This window comes from Panthera onca, chromosome X, assembly GCF_046562875.1.
Source record: "Panthera onca isolate mPanOnc1 chromosome X, mPanOnc1 haplotype 2, whole genome shotgun sequence".
Lineage (NCBI taxonomy): Eukaryota > Metazoa > Chordata > Mammalia > Carnivora > Felidae > Panthera > Panthera onca.
In genome coordinates, this window is record NC_138357.1 from 130,480,393 (window position 1) to 130,503,134 (window position 22,742).

General features: G+C 54.7%; 1 protein-coding gene across 3 annotated transcripts in view; it reads left to right on the forward strand.

The window, feature by feature from the left end:
• Positions 1-5,511: 5,511 nt before the first annotated feature.
• The window catches only part of LOC145714251 (cohesin subunit SA-2-like), a 63,591-nt gene continuing 46,360 nt past the window's right edge, over positions 5,512-22,742 (forward strand). For 2 of the 3 annotated variants that reach the window (XM_081793536.1, XM_081793535.1), the window contains exons 1-7: positions 5,512-5,559; positions 6,335-6,404; positions 14,511-14,612; positions 14,784-14,909; positions 15,907-16,059; positions 19,007-19,103; positions 19,403-19,479. In XM_081793536.1, coding sequence (XP_081649662.1) covers positions 5,555-5,559; positions 6,335-6,404; positions 14,511-14,612; positions 14,784-14,909; positions 15,907-16,059; positions 19,007-19,103; positions 19,403-19,479 — 630 coding nt within the window. In that variant the 5' untranslated portion in view covers positions 5,512-5,554. The remainder of the gene's footprint in view (positions 5,560-6,334; positions 6,405-14,510; positions 14,613-14,783; positions 14,910-15,906; positions 16,060-19,006; positions 19,104-19,402; positions 19,480-22,742) is intronic. The other variant, XM_081793537.1, reaches the window with a different exon arrangement.

Here is a 22,742-nt window from a genome sequence, read left to right on the forward strand (position 1 = left end):
GACCTGACTCTCTGAATCCTCCACGGGGGTGTGGGGGGGTGTCCCCACATCCTGCCTTGGGGTTTGAATGTGGCCACGGGGGTCCCAATCCTGCCTTGGGGTCTGAGCGCTCCCCCAGGGTCCCACATCCTGCCTTGGGGTGGTGGGGGTCTCACATCCTGCCTGCGCGCTGAGTGCTCCCTTGGGGGTCCCACGTCATGACTTAGGGGTCAGAGTGCTCCCTTGGGGCTTCCACATCCTGCCTTGGGGTCCGAGTGTTCCCCCAGGGGTCCTACACCCTGCCATGAATGTCTGAGCCCATCCTGGGGGTCCCACATCCTGCCTTGGGGTCCAGGCGTGTCCTCGGGGTCCCACATCCTGCCTTGGGGGTCTGAGCGCTCCCCCAGGGTCCTAACATTCTGCCGTGGATGTCTGAGCCCATCCCAGGGGTCCCACATCCTGCCTTGGGGTCTGAGCCCATCTCGGGGATTTCACATCCTGCCTTGGGGGTTTGAGCCCGTCTCAGGGGTCCTAACATCCTGCCGTGGATGTCTGAGCCCATTTCAGGGGTCCTAACATCCTGCCATGGATGTCTGAGCCCATCCCGGGGGGTCCCACATCCTGCCTTGGGGTCCAGGCGTGTCCTCGGGGTCCCACATCCTGCCTAGGGGGTTCGAGCCCATCTCAGGGGTCCTAACATTCTGCCATGAATGTCTGAGCCCATCCCAGGGGTCCCACATCCTGCCTTGGGGTCTGAGCGCTCCCCCAGGGTCCCACATCCTGCCTTGGGGGTTTGAGCCCGTCTCAGGGGTCCTAACATCCTGCCGTGGATGTCTGAGCCCATTTCAGGGGTCCTAACATCCTGCCATGGATGTCTGAGCCCATCCCGGGGGGTCCCACATCCTGCCTTGGGGTCCAGGTGTGTCCTCGGGGTCCCACATTCTGCCTTGGGGGTTCAAGCCCATCTCAGGGGTCCTAACATTCTGCCATGAATGTCTGAGCCCATCCCGGGGGTCCCACATCCTGCCTTGGGGTCTGAGCGCTCCCCCAGGGTCCCACATCCTGCCTTGGGGGTTTGAGCCCGTCTCAGGGGTCCTAACATCCTGCCGTGGATGTCTGAGCCCATTTCAGGGGTCCTAACATCCTGCCATGGATGTCTGAGCCCATCCCGGGGGGTCCCACATCCTGCCTTGGGGTCCAGGTGTGTCCTCGGGGTCCCACATTCTGCCTTGGGGGTTCGAGCCCATCTCAGGGGTCCTAACATTCTGCCATGAATGTCTGAGCCCATCCCGGGGGTCCCACATCCTGCCTTGGGGTCTGAGCGCTCCCCCAGGGTCCCACATCCTGCCTTGGGGGTTTGAGCCCGTCTCAGGGGTCCTAACATCCTGCCATGGATGTCTGAGCCCATCCTGGGGGTCCCACATCCTGCCTTGGGGTCCAGGCGTGTCCTCGGGGTCCCACATCCTGCCTTGGGGGTTTGAGCCCGTCTCAGGGGTCCTAACATTCTGCCGTGGATGTCTGAGCCCATCCCGGGGGTCCCACATCCTGCCTTGGGGTCTGAGCCCATCCCGGGGATTTCACATCCTGCCTTGGGGGTTTGAGCCCGTCTCAGGGGTCCTAACATCCTGCCGTGGATGTCTGAGCCCATTTCAGGGGTCCTAACATCCTGCCATGGATGTCTGAGCCCATCCCGGGGGGTCCCACATCCTGCCTTGGGGTCCAGGCGTGTCCTCGGGGTCCCACATCCTGCCTTGGGGGTTCGAGCCCGTCTCAGGGGTCCTAACATTCTGCCATGAATGTCTGAGCCCATCCCGGGGGTCCCACATCCTGCCTTGTGGGTCTGAGCCCATCTCGGGGGGCCTGAACTCTGCCTTGCAGGTCTAGTACTGCCCTAGGGGGCCTTACATCCTGTCTTGGGGGTCTGAGTGCTCCCTGGAAGGGGGTCCCACATCCTGACCTGGGGTCTGAGTGCTCCCCAGAAAGGGGCCCCACATCCTGCCTTGGGGGTCTAAATGCAGCTGCAGGGAACACAATCCTGCCTTGCGGGTTGGAGTTCCCTCGGGGGGTCCCACAGCATGACTTGATGGTCTGAGTCCTCCTCCAGGAGGGTTCCCACATCCTGCCTTGGGGGTCTAAGTGCTCCCCTAGGCATCCCACATCCTTCCTTGGGAGTTCGAGTGTGGCCATGGGAGTCCCAATCCTGCCTTGGGGATCCGAGTGCTTCCCTGGGGTCTCACATCCTGCCTTGGGGATCCAAGCCCATCTCGGGGGTCCCACATCCTGCCTTGGGGATCCAAGCCCATCTCGGGGGTCCCACATCCTGCCTTGGGGGTCTGGGCCCATTCCGGGGGTCCTGCATCCTTCCCTGGGGGTCCAGGCCCATCCGGGGGTTCCACATCCTGCCTTGGGGGTCCGAGCTCATCCTGGGGGTCCCACATCCTGCCTTGGGGGTCAGAGTGCTTCCTTGGGGGTCTCATATCCTGCCTTGGGGGTCCAAGCCCACCCTGGGAGTCCCACATCCTGCCTTGGGGGTCTGAGCTCATCCTGGGGGTCCCACATCCTGCCTTGGGGGCCAGAGTGCTTCCTTGGGGGTCTCATATCCTGCCTTGGGGGTCCAAGCCCACCCTGGGAGTCCCACATCCTGCCTTGGGGGTCTGGGCCCATTCTGGGGGGCCTGCATCCTACCCTGGGGGTCCGGGCCCATCCTGGGGGTCCCACATCCTGCCTTGGGGATCCAAGCCCACCCGGGGAGTCCCATATCTTGCCTTGGGGGTCCAAGCCCATCCCAGGGGTCCCGCATCCTGCCCTGGGGGTCTGGGCCCATTCTGGGGGTCCCACATCCTGCCCTGGGGTTCAGGGCCCATCCCAGGGGTCCCACATCCTGCTTTGGGGGTCCAAGCCCATCCCAGGGGTCCCGCATCCTGCCCTGGGGGTCTGGGCCCATTCCGGGAGTCCCACATTCTTCCCTGGGGGTCCGGGCCCATCCTGGGGGTTCCACATCCTGCCTTGGGGGTCCGGGCCCATCCTGGGGGTCCCACATCCTGCCTTGGGGATCCAAGCCCACCCGGGGAGTCCCATATCTTGCCTTGGGGGTCCAAGCCCATCCCAGGGGTCCCGCATCCTGCCCTGGGGGTCTGGGCCCATTCTGGGGGTCCCACATCCTGCCCTGGGGTTCAGGGCCCATCCCAGGGGTCCCACATCCTGCTTTGGGGGTCCAAGCCCATCCCAGGGGTCCCGCATCCTGCCCTGGGGGTCTGGGCCCATTCCGGGAGTCCCACATTCTTCCCTGGGGGTCCGGGCCCATCCTGGGGGTTCCACATCCTGCCTTGGGGGTCCGGGCCCATCCTGGGGGTCCCACATCCTGCCTTGGGGATCCAAGCCCACCCGGGGAGTCCCATATCTTGCCTTGGGGGTCCAAGCCCATCCCAGGGGTCCCGCATCCTGCCCTGGGGGTCTGGGCCCATTCTGGGGGTCCCACATCCTGCCCTGGGGTTCAGGGCCCATCCCAGGGGTCCCACATCCTGCTTTGGGGGTCCAAGCCCATCCCAGGGGTCCCGCATCCTGCCCTGGGGGTCTGGGCCCATTCCGGGAGTCCCACATTCTTCCCTGGGGGTCCGGGCCCATCCTGGGGGTTCCACATCCTGCCTTGGGGGTCCGGGCCCATCCTGGGGGTCCCACATCCTGCCTTGGGGATCCAAGCCCACCCGGGGAGTCCCATATCTTGCCTTGGGGGTCCAAGCCCATCCCAGGGGTCCCGCATCCTGCCCTGGGGGTCTGGGCCCATTCTGGGGGTCCCACATCCTGCCCTGGGGTTCAGGGCCCATCCTAGGGGTCCCACATCCTGCTTTGGGGGTCCAAGCCCATCCCAGGGGTCCCGCATCCTGCCCTGGGGGTCTGGGCCCATTCCGGGAGTCCCACATTCTTCCCTGGGGGTCCGGGCCCATCCTGGGGGTTCCACATCCTGCCTTGGGGGTCCGGGCCCATCCTGGGGGTTCCACATCCTGCCTTGGGGTTCAAGCCCATTCCGGGGTTCCACATCCTGCCCTGGGGGTCCAGGCGGAGCTTTGAGAGTCTCATCCCATCACTGGGGGTCTGCAACTCGGCCTCAGGGGCCCCAGACGCTGCGTTGGGAGTCATCGCCAGTTCGGAGGAGACTCAAACGTTGCCTGGCATGTCTGAGTCCATGAACTCAGGTCGTACACTGCTACGGGGGTTCGTGTTCAGTCGCATGGGTCCCATACTCTGCCTTGGGCACGTGGTGCTGACCTTGGGCTTCTTCCCCAGGGCTGCTTGGGCGTCTGAATTTGGCCTGGTGACGGCCGGGGGCGGGTGGGGATTCTGAAGTCTGTGCTGCTAGCCTGGGTGTGTCCCTGGGGGTCCCAGGACCCGCTTGGGGATCAGAAGCTGGCTGGCGAATGTGGTGTGGGAAATGGGTGCAGAGGCCAGTGGGCCCAGGAGGGTGAGAGGTGGGCTGTTGGAAGGGAGGGCCCCTCCTGTTCAGACTGTTATCAGTATGTTCTCCAGGAGAAATTCAGAATGCGTGGTGTCGAAAGGGTCGTCACATGGATCCCGGCTGTCACTAGGGGGTTCTTGTTTTCACAGAAGAGCAGGTTTAATGGAAATGTTCCTTTTTAAGGGTCTGCGGAAAGCCACGGCCTTTCCGATATTTCGATGATGGTGCAGCTCGTCATGCTAACATGCACAACGAAGGAGGGGACACGTAGGGACACGTAGCCCGAAGAGGCAGGGGAGGCCTGGTTGCTGTGTCCGAACGGGGGTGGGGGATTGAAAGGAACAGGAACGTCTGAGGTGGTGTTACTGTACTGGCAGGAACTGTCCTGTGCCCCCCCCCCCTCCCCCCGAGCCAGTGTGACCACGTCGGGCACGGTTGGAATTGAGTTGAGCTGTCGTGCGTCTGTCTCAAAGAAAATGGGCGAGCTTGGGATCTCGACCCGGTGTCGCCAGTGACGCCCCCACGGGCCGTGAGTCCTGGGTGCCATTTCCTTGCTGATGGAATCAGAGTGTGGATTAGAACCTACAGTAACGAACGCACGAGTGTGTGTGTGCCGATGGCGTAGATCGTTCCGGGGCCGGTCCCCCAGCCCTCCGCCCCGTCACACGGCTTCCGACCGCCAGCACAGGGCGCGGGCACCAGTGAGTCCGCGGAGAAAGCACGGGGCCTTGTGTCCCGGGGAGGGTGTCTCTGCGGGGCCTTGCTCTGAGATCCTGGGGCGAAGCTTCTCTGCAGCGGGAGGCCGGCTGGCGATCGCACAGGAGCTCGCTGTGGTCCTGTGACGCCCCCTGGCGTAAGATTCGGGCAGGTCCCCTCCTCCAAGCCCTGCCTCCTGTAGACGGAGTGCAGTCTTACTTGGGCGAGCAGACCTACCGGAGCTCGCGTTTCCAGGGCTGCGCGGGGCGCCAGGTTCCTCGCCGCACTCAGACCTCTCCGCTTCCTCGGTCCCCGTCCCCGTCGCCGTCCGGGCCGCATCGCCAGCGCTGTCCCCTGGAGCCTGCCTGCCCGGCGGTTTCTGGGGGGGGCTTGGGGAGGGACGACGGTGAGGATTAACACTTGATAATGAGGTAACGCATTTTTTTTTTTTTTTTTTTTTTTTACTCCTTTACTATTGACACTATGCCCTGAGGCTGCTGAGGGGGGTGGTAGACGGTTTCCTGCCAAGTAAGTTCATCCTACAACCTCACCTCCGTGCAAACCCAAAGCTGTCTGCAGACTTGATTCAGCAGACAGCCCTCGAGACGTCTAGTGTGTGTGATAAACGGCGTAGATGTTGGCGTGAAAATGGTGTTGAGGCTGTAGGAAGAAGTAGGGGAGAGAGGAGACAGGTGCCAGTCGCCTGGGGTCGTGGCGCGGTGAACACAACACGGTGGGAGGGGGCTCGCACAGCCGTGTGGAAAAACCGCTCGTGTTTTGCCCTCGCGTGGAAAGTGTTCCATTTTCCCGAGTCTCAAACACCCGTGGTTGTTAAGAGACATCGTGGATTGGATGGGGAGATGTGTCCTGGTGTGTCAGAAGCCCCGAACCGGGCGCAGTTGGAATCAGGGGCCGCCGGTCGTTTAACCCCCTTCCCAAGCATGCGGAGACGGACTGTTTTGTCCCCTCTGTGAGCCGAGCCACTCCCCATTGCTTGGCATTGTCTGACTTTGGGTGCTTTCTTTCCTCTGCCGACAACAATTTAAAAACGTCGAATTTTAAGAGCGTGTGCTGAACAGCCCCAGCGTGTGGAACTGCCTGTAGCTCGGGAAAGACTCACCGAGCGAGTGGGGGGGTGGCTGTGCCATTACGTGGCTTGCAGCCTCCAGGGCTCCACGCAGCAGTCTGACTTTTCTCGTGTCTCAGCGAAAGGTCTGGCCAAGAGGAGGGGAACCTGATGCCCGTGTGCGATGGCGGTGGCCAGGACACCGTGCCGGTAAGTGCCCGTGCTGGCGGAATCCGTGGCCACGCTGATACACGCTGGTTACGTGGGCCTAAGCTGCGTGTTTCCCTCGGGGGGGGGGGGGGAGTGACACGTTCATGCAGATGGCAAGGTGTAGACAGGAACGCGGGAGAAAAACACGGATCCCTTATAATCTGTCCCGACAGCGCTCACTAGTAACATTTTGCTACAGGGGCACCTGCGTGGCTCGGTCGGTTGAGCCCCCCCCCCCCCCCCCACTTGGGCTCAGGTCAGGTCATGATCTCGCGTGATCTCGCGTGAGTTCGAGCCCCGCGTCGGGCTCTGTGCTGACGGCTCGGAGCCTGGATCCTGCTTCGGATTCCGTGTCTCCCTCGCTCTCTGCCTCTGCCCTGCTCACGCTCTGTCTCTCTCTGTCTCTCTCAAAAATAAATTAAACATTAAAGAAATTAAAAAAATATATTTTCCTGAATATTCTTCTAGTTTTCTTTTTTTTTTTTTAAAGCCATCTCTGTGTCCAAACTGGGATTCGAACTCACAACGTGAGAGCAAGCGTGGTGTACCAGCCACGTGTCCCTCTTCCAGGCTTTTTATGCACGTACACACACACGCATGTGTGTATTTGCATATCTGTATGCACGCATGTGTGTATTTGCATATCTGCATGCACGCATGTGCATATATATATCCTAAAATTTAATAAAAAATGAGTTCAAATGGTATATATTGTTTTATAATTTCTTTTTTTTATCTTATGAAATTTTAGGCTTAAGGATGTGCCTGGCTGGATCAGTTGCCACACCATGCAACTCTTCTGTTTTTGTTGTTATTTGTTTAATGTTTATTTATTTTTGAGAGATTTGAGAGAGAGAGAGAGAGAGAGAGAGAGAGAGAGAGACAGAGTGCAGGCAGGGGAGGGGCAGAGAGAGAGGGAGACACAGAATCCGAAGCGGGCTCCGGGCTCCCAGCCGTCAGCACAGAGCTCGACTCAGGGCTCGAACCCACCAACCGTGAGATCAGGACCAGAGCCAGAGTCGGACGTTCAACCGACGGAGCCACCCAGGCGCCCCACCCCCAAGCATGCAACTCTTGATCTCAGGGTTGTGAGTTCGAGTCCCATGTTGGGTATAGAACCTACTAAAAAAAAAAAAAAAGCAGAAACAAACAAAATAGGAAACAAGATTTGTAAGTTTCACCTGTCTCCTGAGTATCCTTGGAGTGAGTTTGCACTGCTGTGTAGACAGCAATCACAGACCACAGGGTGGTCTGTCAGCCACGCAGCAGTTTAGTTAATAACCCCTAACGTTAACCAGGCTTGTCACGTATACATGGGGGTGCGACCACAGTGTCGTGAGGTTACTGTTTTCCAGTCACTCCTGACTTGAGAATGAAAATACGTGGCGGCCCGACTGTAGCTGGGGTGGCTGCTCGGGACCTGAGATGGTGAGGGTTGGTCATCGTGGCCTCGAATGTGCGTGCGAGTCTGCAGAGTTGGCTCAGGAGCACGCAGACGGGCAGGTTAGACTGAGGCCCCCGTGGCTTTAAGCCGGCACGACGTCAGGGGTCATGCGTGTCTGGGCGCGTGCAAAGCCCCCCAGGGCTGTGTCCCCAGGACGCATTCGTAGCACTTCGGTTGGCTGTTTACTGGCCACACATTGTGCTTCTGGGGCTCCACTTGGTGGTCTCCTCCCCTGATCCTGCTGTGTCCCCCTCCCCACGACCAAAATACATGCCGTTTTTAATTTATTCGTGCTGGTCCTGGAGAGTCAAGCTCGTTTTTGTTTCAGACGCTTGGTGTGAGGGGCACCCGGGTGGCTTAGTCGGTGAAGCATCCGACTCGGCTCACGTCATGATCTCACGGCTCGTTGAGTCTGAGCCCCGAGTGGGGCTCTGTGCTGACGGCTCGGAGCCCGGAGCCCGCTTCGGATTCCGTGTCTCCCTCTCTCTCTGCCCCTCCCCTGCCTGCACTCTCTCTCTCTCTTTCTCTCTCTCAAAAATAAATAAACATTAAAAAAATTGTTTTCAAACACTTGGTATGAAATAAACACGTATTGAAAGTGTGTGGTTTAACACACGTGGACACCTTCTGGGCATCACCGCCATCAGGATGATGACTATCTCCACCCCTCCTGCCCCCTCCAGATCTTGTAAGCCTTCGCAGTGGCAGACCCAACACCTCTCCACACCCACTCCAGTCTGCCCTGTCCCTGACCGTGACACTGTGTGCATTTCCTAGAGGGTTATATACAGGGACTCACGCACTACGATTTCTTTTTCTTGGTGCTCAGGCATCATTCACTCAGCATAATTAAGTATGTTCGCATTCAACCATATTGGAATGGGTCGGTAGTTCATTCCTGTATTTTCTTTATTTTTTACTTTTTAAAAGTTTATTTATTTTGAGAAAGAGAGACTGTGGGCAGGGGAGGGACGGGGTGTGTGTGTGTGTGGGGGGGGGGAGGGGGACAGAGAATCCCAGGCAGCATCAGGGCAGAGCCCGAAGCAAGCCTCGATGTCGTGAGCCAGGAGATCACGACCCCAACCAAAACCAAGAGTCACAGGCTTAACTGCCCGAGGCCCCCAGGCGCCCCGGTTCATTCCTTTTATTACAGAGTGGTTGCTGCACCTGTGGACCGAACACCGTCTGTGTGTCCGTTTACTGTGGACGGGACATTTGGGTTGTTGGGAGGTTTCCTTATCCCTGATAAAGCTGCCGGGAACATTTGTGCACAAGCCTTCGTGCGGAAAGATGCCTCTGTTTCTCTCGGGTAAATGCCAGCGGCACGGTGACTGGTAGGCACACGTGAACGTTCTAATGGCGGTGGGTTTGCAGTTCCCCTTCCCTAGTGCCTAATGACGTGAGTGTCGTCCACTAAGGGCCCCACCTGTGTGTATCTTCAGGCGAGGACTCTGTTAAAATCGTTTGTGACTCTCCTCTATCGAGTGGTTTGTTGTTGAGTTTTGAGAGTTCTTTTTTAATGAACTTAATTTTTTTGAGAGTTCTTTTTTAAAAATATTTATTTTTGAGAGAGGGAAAGAGAGAGCATGAGCACGGGGAGGGGCAGAGAGAGAGAGAGAGAGAGAGAGAGAGAATGTGGACCAGGGGAGGGGCAGAGAGTGGGAGACACAGAGTCCGAAGCAGGCTCCAGGCTCCGAGCTGTCAGCACAGAGCCCGACGCGGGGCTCGAACCCACGGACCGTGAGATCATGACCTCAGCCCAAGTCGGAAGCTTAACCAACTGAGCCCCCCAAGAGCCCCTGTTCAGTACCGTATTTTTAAGCAGATTATCTTCTTTCGGTGGAGTTGCCTTAGCAATTTTAGAAAAGGCCAATTGACCATATTTGCGTGCTTCTACTTCTGGACTCTGTCCTGTTCCACTGATCTACGGGATATCCTTTTGCCGACTACCACACAGTCTTGATTGTCTATGGCTTTATACTAACGTTTGAAATGAGTGCGAAACCTCCAATGTTGTTGTTTTTGAACGTTACTTTGGCTGTTGGAGTTCCTTTTTCTTTCTATACATTTTAGAATCAGCTTACTAATATCTAGAAAAACGTAGGCGGAGATGTTGATTGGGAGTGCACCGAATCGAGATCACTTTGGGTCACGTTCACATTCTAATCCTCTGAAGTCTTTCAGTCCATGAAGGTGGGATGCATTTCCATTTCTGTACATCTTCTTTAATTTCTTCCGGCAATGTTTTGTACTTTTCATTGTACAAATCTTTCACCATCTCGGGTAACACTTAAGTATTTTATTCTTTTTGATGCTATTGTCAAAGTCCCCTACTATCATTGAAATGTTATCAATGGGTTTCTTTTTTTAAAAAAAAATTTTTTTAACGTTTTATTTATTTTTGAGACAGAGAGAGACAGAGCATGAACGGGGGAGGGGCAGAGAGAGAGGGAGACACAGAATCAGAAGCAGGCTCCAGGCTCTGAGCCATCAGCCCAGAGCCCGATGCGGGGCTCGAACTCACAGACGGCGAGATCGTGACCTGAGCTGAAGTCGGACGCCCAACCGACTGAGCCACCCAGGCGCCCCTCAATGGGTTTCTTTATGTTTGTTATTAATTGATTTATATACTTAGGTGTTCCAAGTTGGGGGCATAAATATTTACAAAGCTCTAGATGGCTTTGATTACATTGAGATACTTTCCTTCTATTCTTAGTTAATTTTATTTTTTAAATGTTTTTATTATGAAAGGGTGTTGAAGTCTGTCCGATACTTTTTCTGAACCTGTTGAGTTGATCATGTGATATTTTTCCTTAATCCTGTTGACATGGTGCCTTACGATGATCAGTTTTTGTATGTCAGACCAACCTTCTATTCTAGGAATAAGTCCCGCTTGGTCATGCTGTATAGTCCTCTGAGTTCCGTTTGCTGGTATCTTGTTGAGGATTTTTACATCAGTGTTCATGAGGGATGTCCGTGTGGTTTCCTTGTAGCGTCTGTCTGGCTTTGGAATCCGAGGAATGCTGGCTTTCTGGAATGAGTTGGCAAGTGTCCCCCCCCTCTTCAATGTTTGGAAAAGTTTGAGAAGGATTGGTGTTAGTTTTCCTAAAATCCTTTGGTAGAATTCCTCAGTGAAGTCTTCAGGTTAAAAGCTTTTCTTTTCAGATTTTCTATTTCTGTGTGACTTAGTCTTACTAGGTTTTGTGTTTCTAGGAATTTGTCTATTTCATATACGTCATCCCGTTTGCTGCTGTGATGTTATAAACCTGTTTCTGTGGAATCTGTAATAATGCCCCCACTTTCAGTCCCGATTTTCGTAATTTGAATCTTTACTCTTTTGCCCTTAGCCCATCTAAGCTAAAGGTTTGTTAACGGTTATCTTTTTTATTTTAAGTTTTATTTATTTAAGTAATCTCTACACCCAATGTGGGGCTTGAACTCACAACCCCAAGGTTAAGAGTTCCATGCTTTTCCAACTGAGCCAGCCAGGCACTTCAAATCTGTTATCTTTTTGAAGAACCAGCTTTTGGTTTCATTGGTTCTTCTCCATTGTTTTTCCATTACCTATTGTGTTTATCTCCGTTTTAATTCTTTGTTAGGTCGTTCCTTCTGCTACCTTTGGATTTAATTTGACGTTCTTTTTCTCATTCCTCAAGTTGTAAAGTTGTGTTGTTGATCTAAGATCTTTCTTGGTTTTTGGTGCCAACATTTACAACTGTAAATTTCCCATTAGCACCACTTTCCCACCATTCCAAAAGCTTTAGTTATGTTGATTTTCATTTGCATTTGTCCCTAAATATTTTCTTTTCCTTTTCTTTTTTTAAAAAATTAATTTATTTTTTATTTTTTAAATTTACACCCAAGTTAGTTAGCATATAGTGCAACAATGATTTCAGGAGTAGATTCCTTAATGCCACTTACCCATTTAGCCCATCTCCCCTCCCACAACACCTCCAGTAACCCTCTGTTTGTTTTCCATATTTAAGGGTCTCTTACGTTTTGTCCCCCTGCCTGTTTTTTATATTACTTTTGCTTCCCTTCCCTTGTGTTCATCTGTTTTATATCTTAAAGTCCTCATATGAGGGAAGTCATATGATAATTTGTCTTTCTCTGACTAATTTCACTTAGCATAATACCCTCTAGTCCCATCCAAGATTTCATTCTTTTTGATTGATGAGTAATACTTCATTGTATATATATAAACCACCTCTTCTTTATCCATTCATCCATTGATGGACATTTGGGCTCTTTCCATACTTTGTCTATTGTGGATAGTGCTGCTATAAACATGGGGGTGCACGTGTCCCTTTGAAACAGCACACCTGTATCCCTTGGATAAATGCCTAGTAGTGCATTTGCTGGGTCCTGGGGTAGTTCTATTTTTAGTTTTTTTGAGGAACCTCCATACTGTTTTCCAGAGAGGCTGCACCAGCTTGCATTCCCACCAACAATCCAAAAGAGATCCTCTTTCTCTGCATCCTCGCCAACATCTGTTGTTGCCTGAGTTGTTAATGTTAGCCATTCTGACAGGTGTAAGGTGGTATCTCATTGTGGTTTTGATTTGTATTTCCCTGATGATGAGTGAAGTTGAGCATTTTTTCCTGTGTCGGTTGGCCATCTGGATGTCTTCTTTAGAGAAGTGTCTATTCATGTCTTTGTCCATTTCTTCACTGGATTATTTGTTGTTTTGGGTGTTGAGTTTGATAAGTTCTTTATAGATTTTGGATACTAACCCTTTATCTGATATGTCATTTGCAAATATCTTCTCCCATTCTGTCGGTTGCCTTTTAGTTTTGCTGATTGTTTCCTTCGCTGTGCAAAAGCTTTTTATTTTGATGAGGTCCCAGTAGTTCATTTTTGCTTTTGTTTCCCTTGCCTCCGGAGATGTGTTGAGTAAGAAGTTGCTGCGGCCAAGATCAAAGAGGTTTTTGCCTGCTTTCTCCTTGAGGATTTTGATGGCTTCCTGTCTCACACTTAGGTCTTTCATCCATTTTGAGTTTATTTTTGTGTCTGGTGTAAGAAAGTGGTCCAGGTTCGTTCTTCTGCATGTCGCTGTCCAGTTTTCCCAGCACCACTTGCTGAAGAGACTGTCTTTATTCCATCGGATGTTCTTTCCTGCTTTGTCAAAGATTAGTTGGCCATACGTTTGTGGGTCCATTTCTGGATTCTCTATTCTGTTCCATTGATTGTCTGTTTTCGTGCCAGTACCATAGTCTTGATGATTACAGCTTTGTGATACAGCTTGAAGTCCCTGTCCCTAGATATTTTCTAATCTCCCTTGTGATTTCTTCTCTGAACCACTTGTTCTTTCATAGTTTTGTGAATTTTCCAGTTTTCCTTCTGTTATTGATTTCTACTTCATACTGTTGTGGTCAGAGAAGATACTTTGTATGTTATCTGTCTTTTGAAATCTAATAAGACTTCATTGGTGGTCTAACGTGTAGTGTATTCTGGGGAATGTGCTAAGAACACATGAGCAGAAGGTGTGTGCTGTTGCTGGGTGGAGGGTTCAGTATATGTGTCTTAGATCTAGTTGGTTTGTTAAGTCTTGTTTGTCCTCACTGGTCTTCTGTCTGGTTGTTCTGTCCATTATTAAGAGTTCAGTATTGCATCTCCAGCTGTTGCAGAATGATCCATTTCTCCATTCCATTCCATGAACATGGTATAGCTCACTGTTTCTGAAAGCCTTATTTGATTTTTTTCATCAAAATCTTGTAGTTTTCAATACACATATCCCACACCTATTTTGTTAGGTTGATATCTAAGTATTCCATTTTGGGGGAACTGTTGTAATAGCTACTGTTGTTTTTTTTTTTTTTAATTTCAGTATCCAGGTTTTCATTGCTTGTTTTTAGAAATATGATTGATTTTATTAAACTGACCTTGAATTGGCCTTGCTAAATTCACTTTTAAGTTTGAGGACATGCCAATCTATCTCCAGCGTGTTGCTGAGGCACAGCCTTCAGTGTGCACACATATCAGTGTGGGGTTCCTACAAGCAGAACCAGATGTGTGTTATGGTGAGGTTATCAGTGGGCCAGCCAGCCTAGTACTACAGCCCTCAGATGTTCTCGTTTGTGGAAGACTGTCATGTGGTGGTGTCACAGAGGCCCACAGTGTAGGGATGCAGGGGTGTGGGGCACCCACAAGTGGGCACACTTGTCCTGAAGACCATCTGTGCCCCAGGATGGCCCTTATGGGCTCACGGTATCCGTGAGCCCCTGGTGGGTCGGACGCTAGTGGGCAGGGGAGCATCGAGTCAGGACAGGCATGGCCGTGGTTCTTTCACTGCATCCATGCTGGTCCCCATGCAGTAGCAGCATCCCACTAGGGAAGGCCATGCTCTATTGGGCAGGTGTGCCCAGGAGTGACGCCCAAGTTCTGCTGTCTGCACATGTGACCCTTGGTTCTGGGTTACTCTCCCTGTGCCCCTTGAGGCTGTGGTGGTCTCAGTCCTGCTTCTGCGGGGCCACTGGGCCCACCCCTCCCAGAAGGACAGGGAGAGCCGGCTCATATCATGGGTCTTACCTCCCCCAGCCTTGCTGGTCACTGGCCTGAGCTCCCCATCTCTATCTGGGGCTCTGACCAGTGGGGTGATGGGAACCCCACATCCCTGAGAGACAGTCCTCAGGATGGGGTTTAAGATGGCTTGCTGTCCCCAGGACACTGGTGGTTTGTGGCAGCGGAGGCTTGTGTCTGAGCACCCAGCTGAGGGCGTGATGACAGTCAGAGACCCTGGCCGAGACCTCTGTCCTGCAGCAGCGGTGGGTGACATGGGGTGGCCACCCTCCTCTCCCGGGGGCCCCTGGTGGGGATGGGCAGTTCTAGTGGACACTTCCTGCCCCCTGGGTCCTGGAGTTAAGGGGTCCTCTCATTAAGCTGGCCTCCACTTAGCACCATTTCCTGGCCCTTCACATCCTGCTCTCTGGCTGTAGGTGCAGGAAGGACCCTCAGGGATCCGGGATGTCAGTGGGATTGGATTCCGACGGCGTGGGCGGGCCACACGCAGGAGGTACAGGAACGAGGCTGGCCAGTTCATCTCCATGGTGACCTTCTTTGAGGTGATGTCCGGGAGGAGGGGCTCCATACTGGTATTGACCACTGTGGGGAGGGCTGGGCGGGCTGGGTGGTGCTGTGCTCCCCTGTGCCGGGCCAGGTGCTGCCAGCTTGAGGACTGGGTCCTGGAGGCTTCTCTCTACTGCCTGCCCACCAAACCCCAGGCCCACCAGGGCCCTGCAGGCCAGCGCACTTCCACTGTTGGTCTTTGGAGGTGGTGTCCTCTCCTGTGTCCGCAGATGGGGTGTTCCTTCCCTCCCCCATCCTCGGACATAGCATCCCCTCCCTCGTCCTTGGACACGGCGTCCCCTCCCCCAACCACGGACATGGAGTACCCTCCCCCAACCATGGACACGGCGTCCTCTCCCCCATCCTCGGACACAGCATCATCCCCGACCATGGACACGGCGTCCCCTCCCCATGCTTGGACACGGCGTCCCCTCCCCCAACCATGGATATGGCATCCTATCCCCTGACCTTGGACACAGTGTTCCCACCCCCTGACCGTCCTCAGACACGATGACTCCTGCTCCCCTCTTCAGGCTCAGTGTCCCCTCGCTGCTCCCTGGCATCGATGCCCCTGCCTGGGGGTCTGGGGAAACCCTCCCTGCTCCCTGGCATTGATCCCCCCACCTGGGGGTCTGGGGTTGCTCCTGCACCCTCCGTTCCAGTGCCTGAAGCCCCCTCCCTGCCCAGGGTCTCAGGTGATCATGGACCCCTTGCAGCGGGTACAGGACAGGCCATGAGGAGCTGAGAGCTATTTGGTGTGAAAGTGTGAGCACATGGTGACAGGTGGGCACCCCCAGGGGGTGCGGCCAGTTGTCTCCTGAATGTCCAGGTCTCCTTCACAGCTGTGTGCTCCCGATGGTCCAGGGTTCCTGCCTAGGGCCACCACGGTGCGCCCCTGCGTCCCCGGGTGTGTGTGGGGGGCTACACCCTCCTCACCTGCCCGGGACACAGGGTGTGCGGTGCAGCCCGTCACATCCCACTCTTTGGTTTCAGGCTCAGGGAGCAACCTCGGGGGCCCAGGATGCCCGTGGGCAGGGCACCTGCCGGCGAGGGCGGCCCCCGCGGAAGTACCGCAAGAGGAAAGTGGCCATCACCGCAGAGGTGACCCTGTTTGAGATGGTTGCCCTGGGGAAGAACTCTGTGCAGGTACCGCCCACCGCAGGGGACGTGGGCTGGACGCGGGCGCGACACACGCTGCTGGGGCCATCAGGGGCTGAGTGTCCCCACAGGGTCAGGACAACACTGGCCACAGCTCTGTGCTGCCCTGTGTGCCCAGCCGACAGGTGTGCCGGCCATATATGCCCGTCACACGTGTTCACTGCCGCCTGTCACACACCGGATCACACACACACGTGCTCACCGCCGCCTAGCACACACCTGATGACACACACACGTGCTCACCGCTGCCCGTCACACACCTGATGACACACACACGTGCTCACTGCCACCCATCACACGCCTAATCACATACACACGTGTTCACCGCTGCCTGTCACGCACCTGATGACACACACACGTGCTCACCACCTGTCACACGCCTAATCACATACACACGTGCTCACCGCTGCCTATCACACACCTGATGAAACACACACATGCTCACCGCCACCTGTCACACACCTGATGGCACACACATGTGCTCACTGCCACCTGTCACACGCCTATTCACATACACACGTGCTCACCGCTGCCCGTCATGCACCTGATGACATACACATGTGCTCACCACCACCCGTCACACCCCTAATCACATACACACGTGCTCACCGCCCCCATCACACACCTGATCACACATGTGCTCACCACCACCCGTCACACACTTGATGACACACACACATGCTCACCACCACCCGTCACATGCCTAATCACATACACACATGCTCACCACCGCCTGTCACATGCCTGATCACACACGTGCTGACACCCACCCGTGACACACCTGATGACACACACACGTGCTCACCACCACCCATCACGCGCCTAATCACATACACATGTGCTCACCGCCACTTGTCACACACCAGATGACACACACACACACGTGCTCACTACCACCCGTCACACACCTGATGACACACAGATGTGTTCACCACCGCTTGTCACACACCTGATCATACACGTGCTCACTGCTGCCTGTCACACACCTGATGACACACACATGTGCTCACTGCCGCCTATCACATGTGCTCACCGCCACCCTTCACACACCTGATCACACACACAGACGTGCTCACCACCTCCCGTCACACGCCTGATCACACACGTGCTCACCACTGCCCGTCACACGCCTGATGACACACACATGGGTTCATCACCGTCTGTCACACATCTGAGCACACACACGTGCTCACCGCCACCCTTCATACACCTGATCACACACACACGTGCTCACCACCGCCCATCATATGCCTGATCACACACACGTGCTTACTGCCATTTGACACACCTCTGATCACACACATGTGCTCATTGCTACCCTTCACACGCCTGATGACACACACATGTGCTCACCACTGCCTGTCACATGCCTGATCACATACACACATGCTCACCACCACCCGTCACACGCCTGATCACACACACACATGCTTACCACCTCCCATCACACGCCTGATCACACACACACATGCTCACCTCCACCTGTCACATGCCTGATGACACACACGTGCTCACTGCTGCCCGTCACATACCTGATCAGACACACATGCTCACCGTCACCCGTCACATACCTGATCAGACATGTGCTCACCGCCGCCTGTCACACGTGTTCACCACCACCCGTCACATGCCTAATCACACTCACGTACGCACCGCCACTGTTCACACACCTGATCACACACGTGCTCACTGCCGCCCGTCACACACCTAATCACACACACGTGCTCACTACTACCCGTCAAACGCCTGATCACACACACACGTGCTCAGCACTGCCCATCACATGCCTGATCACACACACGGTCAGCACCGCCGTCACACGCCAGATCACACATGTGCTCACTGCTACCCGTCAAATGCCTGATCACACACTTGTGCTCACTGCCACCCTTAACATGCCTGATCTCACACACACATGCTCACTGCTACCCGTCACACACTTAATCACACACACGTGCTCACTACCGCCTGTCACACACCTGATCACACACACGTGCTCACTACCGCCTGTCACACGCCTGATCACACACACGTGCTCACTACCGCCTGTCACACGCCTGATCACACACACACGCTCACTGCTGCCCTTTACATGCCTAATCACACACGTGCGCACCACTGCCCATCACACATGCCTGTCTCACATGCTCACCACCGCCCTTTACACGCCTGATCATACACACGTACTCACCACCGCCCATCACATGCCTGATCACACACATGCTCACCACCGCCCATCACACACTTAATCACACACATGTGCTCACCACCACCTGTCACACGCCTGATCACATACACACATGCTTACCACTGCTCATCACACGCCTGATCACACACACGTGCTGACCATTGCCCATCGCATGCCTGATCACACACGTGCTCACTGCCACTTGTCACATGCCTGATCACACACACATGCTCACCACCACCCATCACACGCCTGATCACACACACATGCTCACTGCTGCCCCTCACACGCCTGATCACACACACGTGCTCACCGCTGCCCCTCACATGCCTGATCACACACTTGTGCTCACTGCTGCCCTTAACATGCCTGATCACACACACACGTGCTCACAGCTGCCCTGCCAACTGTCACATGCCTGATCACACACACACGCGTGCTCCCCACTGCCCATCACATGCCTGATCACACACACATGCTCACCGCCGCCTGTCACACGCCTGATCACACACACGTGCTCACTGCCACCTGTCACATGCCTGATCACACACTCATGTGCTCACCACTGCCCATCACATGCCTGATCACGCACACATGTGCTCACTGCCACCCGTCACATGCCTGATCACACACACGTGGTCATTGCTGGCCCATAACACACACACCATCACACCTGTGTCCTCACTGCTGGCCTGTCACATGTGCGTCATCACACACGTGTGCTCACCTGTGCTGCTGCCCCTGCAGACGGCTGTCGAGGAGTGGGTCCAGTCTTACAAGGAGGACAGGGAGCTGGCCCTGCTGGACCTCATCAGCTTCTTCGTCCAGTGCTGTGGCTGTGAAGGTGAGCCATGCTCCTGGCACTCCTGGGCCTCTCTCTCTCACGTGCCGGCTGGGCCTCACTGTCCTGGCCGACTGTGGTCCTAAGACACTGGGCGGGCTGGGGCCTCCTCCAGAGGCTGGTTTGGGTAGGAGATCTTGGTTTTTTGGGGAGCAGCGAGGCCGGATTACTCCTGTGGCCTTGCCGTGGCCTCTGAGGGATGAGGTGTTGTGGCCCCGCCCACCTCCCACGCCCTCCCAGGAGAAGGAGGAGGGGTGGTGCAAACCGCGTTTCCATGTTGAGTGAGCTTCTTTCTCTCCCAGGGATGGTGACGGCCGAGCTGTACCAGACCAACCAAGGCAACAGTGTGGTTCACAAGATGACCGAGAAGTTTGACCAGGTGAGGCGGGCTCCGTGCCCTCCATGAGCCCGGGGCCTGGGGTCACAGGATCTTCCCTGCTGCCCCGTGTCCCCCAAGCCTGTGGGTTCGCCATCAGGCTTGCAGGCTGAAGCAGCCCAGGCGTCACGATTGCACAGGTAGACACCGTCCGCCCTCACGTCCCTGGGAGAAGCGGCCCTTCTTCCGCTGGGGAGACCACGATTCTCTATAAAGGAAAATTTGACCTTTAGTTACTATTGGAGATTCCATTGTGTACGTGGAAAGTACCGTTATAAAACGGTAACCACGTGGCCATCGTCCAGATGCAGAGAGAGCGTGGCCAGTACGTGCCCAGACGTGCCCTGCCCCCGTCCTGACCTCCTCCCCACCAGGACGTAACCGTGCCCCGAACTTGGTGCCCAGAACATGCCATGGCATATCTGTCCCACGTGGGCATCTGTAGATGATGTCACCTGGCGCCCAGGTCTCTGCACGGGAGACACGCTTGACAGAATGATTCTGACCAGTGTTATCGCGTGAAGCCGTCTGGTGCACAGCTGTGGAATGTTCCATCGCACGCCTATGCGTCCTTCCTGTCTCCATTCTGCTTCTGATGGCGTTCGGGTTGGTTTCGCGCTCTGTCTGTGTGTGGCTGCAAACGTCTGCTGTCCGTGTGTCCTGCTGTGCGTCTTCACGTGTTTCTGTAACTTACGGCCTGTGCATGCACACGTTTTCCTGTGCGAGGTGGCACCAACGTGTGTTCCCAAGCAGGAGCCTCTACCTGTGTGTTAGACGTCGCCTTGGTCCCGTTCCCTGCCAGTGCGTGATGCGATGTTGTTAGGTTTTGCTAGTCTGGTAGGTGTGCACGTGGTACCTCTGGTTTCGGTTTCCTGGATTATTAGTGAGGCTGACCACCTTCTTGCATTCAAGCACTATTCTCGTTTAAAAAGGCTTCTTAAGACATTTTTTGATGTTCATTTATTTTTGAGAGAGAGAGAGACAGAGACAGAGACGGAGTGTGAACAGGGGAGGGGCAGAGAGAGAGGGAGACACAGAAGGTGAAGCAGGCTCCAGGCTCCGAGGTGTCCACACAGAGCCTGACGCGGGGCTCCGACTCACGAACTGTGAGATCATGACCTGAGCCGAAGTCATGTGCTCAACCAACCGAGCCACCCAGGTGCCCCAAAAAGGTTTTTTTAAATTGTGGTAAAATACATACAATATGAAATGCGTCACCTTAATCCCTTTTAGGTACACACCTCAGTGGCACTGAGCACATTCACGTTGCTGTGCAACCATCTGCAACATCATCTCCAGAACTTTCCATCTCCTCAAACTGAAGCTGTGTCCCCATGAACCACTGACTGCCCGTCCCCGTCCCCAGCCCCTGGCTCCACCATCTACTCTCTGTCTCTGCGGATGTGACTCCTCTAGGGACCCCATGTATGCGCACTCACACACGATTTGTCCTTCTGTCTGGCTTATGTCACTGAGCATCATGTCCCCAAGGTCCGTCCACGTAGTGGCAGGTGCAGAACGTCCTTCCTTATTTTCAAGGCCGAGGCACATTCCACTCTGTCCGTGGACTACAGTTCACTGATTGACTCATCCATTTAGGGACAGATGTGATATCTACATTAATTTCTCACACCTTAAAATATTCATGAAGTGTTTTCAGAAGTGCTGTGCATCAAGTCAGTGAACATTAAATTTTTTCTTTAACGTTTTGTTTTAAAAATGTCAAACCTAAGAAAAAGGGGAGAATACATGAATTTCGCCCGCGTTTAGCAATTCACGCCCTGCCATGTTCACTTTATGCCCCATGCGTGTGCTGCTACATGTGCATGCATGTGTGCTGGGCACGTGAGTGAGCAAATGCACATGCATGTGTGCATATGTGAGCGTGTTGCTACATGTGTGTGCATGCAGGTACACATGTGTGCACTGTACACGCAAGTGAGCAAATGCACATGTGTGTGCATATGTGAGTGTGTTACTGCACGCATGTGTGTGCAGGTACACACGTGTGTGCAGCGTACATGTGAGCGAGCAAATGCACACGTCTGTGTGCATGTGTGTTACTGCGTGTATTCTCATATTCACGCCCTGCCAATTCACTTTATGCCCTATGCGTGTGCTGCTACATGTGCATGCATGTGCACTGTGAGCGAGCGAATGCACATGTATGTGTGCACATGTGAGCGTGTTGCTACATGTGTCTGCATACAGATACACATGTGCACTGTGCATGTGAGCAAGAGAATGCACATGTGTGTGCAGATACACGTGTGTGCACTGTACTCAAGTGAGCAAATGCACATGTATGTGTGCATATGTGAATGTGTTACCGCATGTATGCGTGCATGGGTACACACGTGTGTGCACTGTGCACGTGAGCAAATGCACATGTACGTGCATATGTGAGCGTGTTACTGCATGTGCGTGTGCACACGTGTGCACTGTACACACAAGTGAGCAAATGCACATGCACGTGTGCATGTGTGAATGCGTTACTGCACGTATGCATGCATGGGTACACACGTGTGTGCACTGTGCACATGAGCGAATGCACATGTATGTGCATATGTGAGCGTGTTACTGCATGTGCGTGTGCACGTGCGTGCACTGTACACGCAAGTGAGCAAATGCACATGTGCATGTGTTACTGCATGTGTGTGCATGCAGGTACACACGCGTGTGCACTGTGCATGTGAGTGAGCGAATGCATGTGTGTGTTTGTGTGTGTTGCTGCGTGTGTCTGCCGGAACCACTCCCACGATGGCTACTCGGATTGGGTCTGCTTCCTCAGAGGGTCCCTGTCACCAGGTCGGGCCCTGTCCACCCTCCCCCATGTCAGAAGCGGCAGTGGGGGCTTTTCCAGCCCCCCAGCCTGGCGCCCTCATGGGACGCCCAGCACTTCCCACAGCAGGCCCCTGGACGTGTCCGTAGGGCGATGCAGCGGGGTGCAGGGCCCCCCGTGGGCATGGTGACCCGCACGGCCACAGGAGGAGCCTCATGGAGACGTGGGCGTGAGAAGCTCGAACACTCCCAGGTTCTCTGTTGAGAACGGCCTGTGTGCCGTGACCTCTCCCCCTCCCGGCCTCCAGAGCAGACACAAGGCGTGCCCTGCGTGTCAGGCCCGTGGACACACAGTGGCTGAGCGCCACAGAAGCGGTCTGTCACCACCTGTCCCGAGGACAGTGACACGAAGCTAGGCGCGGGGCCCCCTCGCGGAGGCGGGGCGTGCCTGCTCTGGGCTGCCCGAACATCCCACACCCACGGGC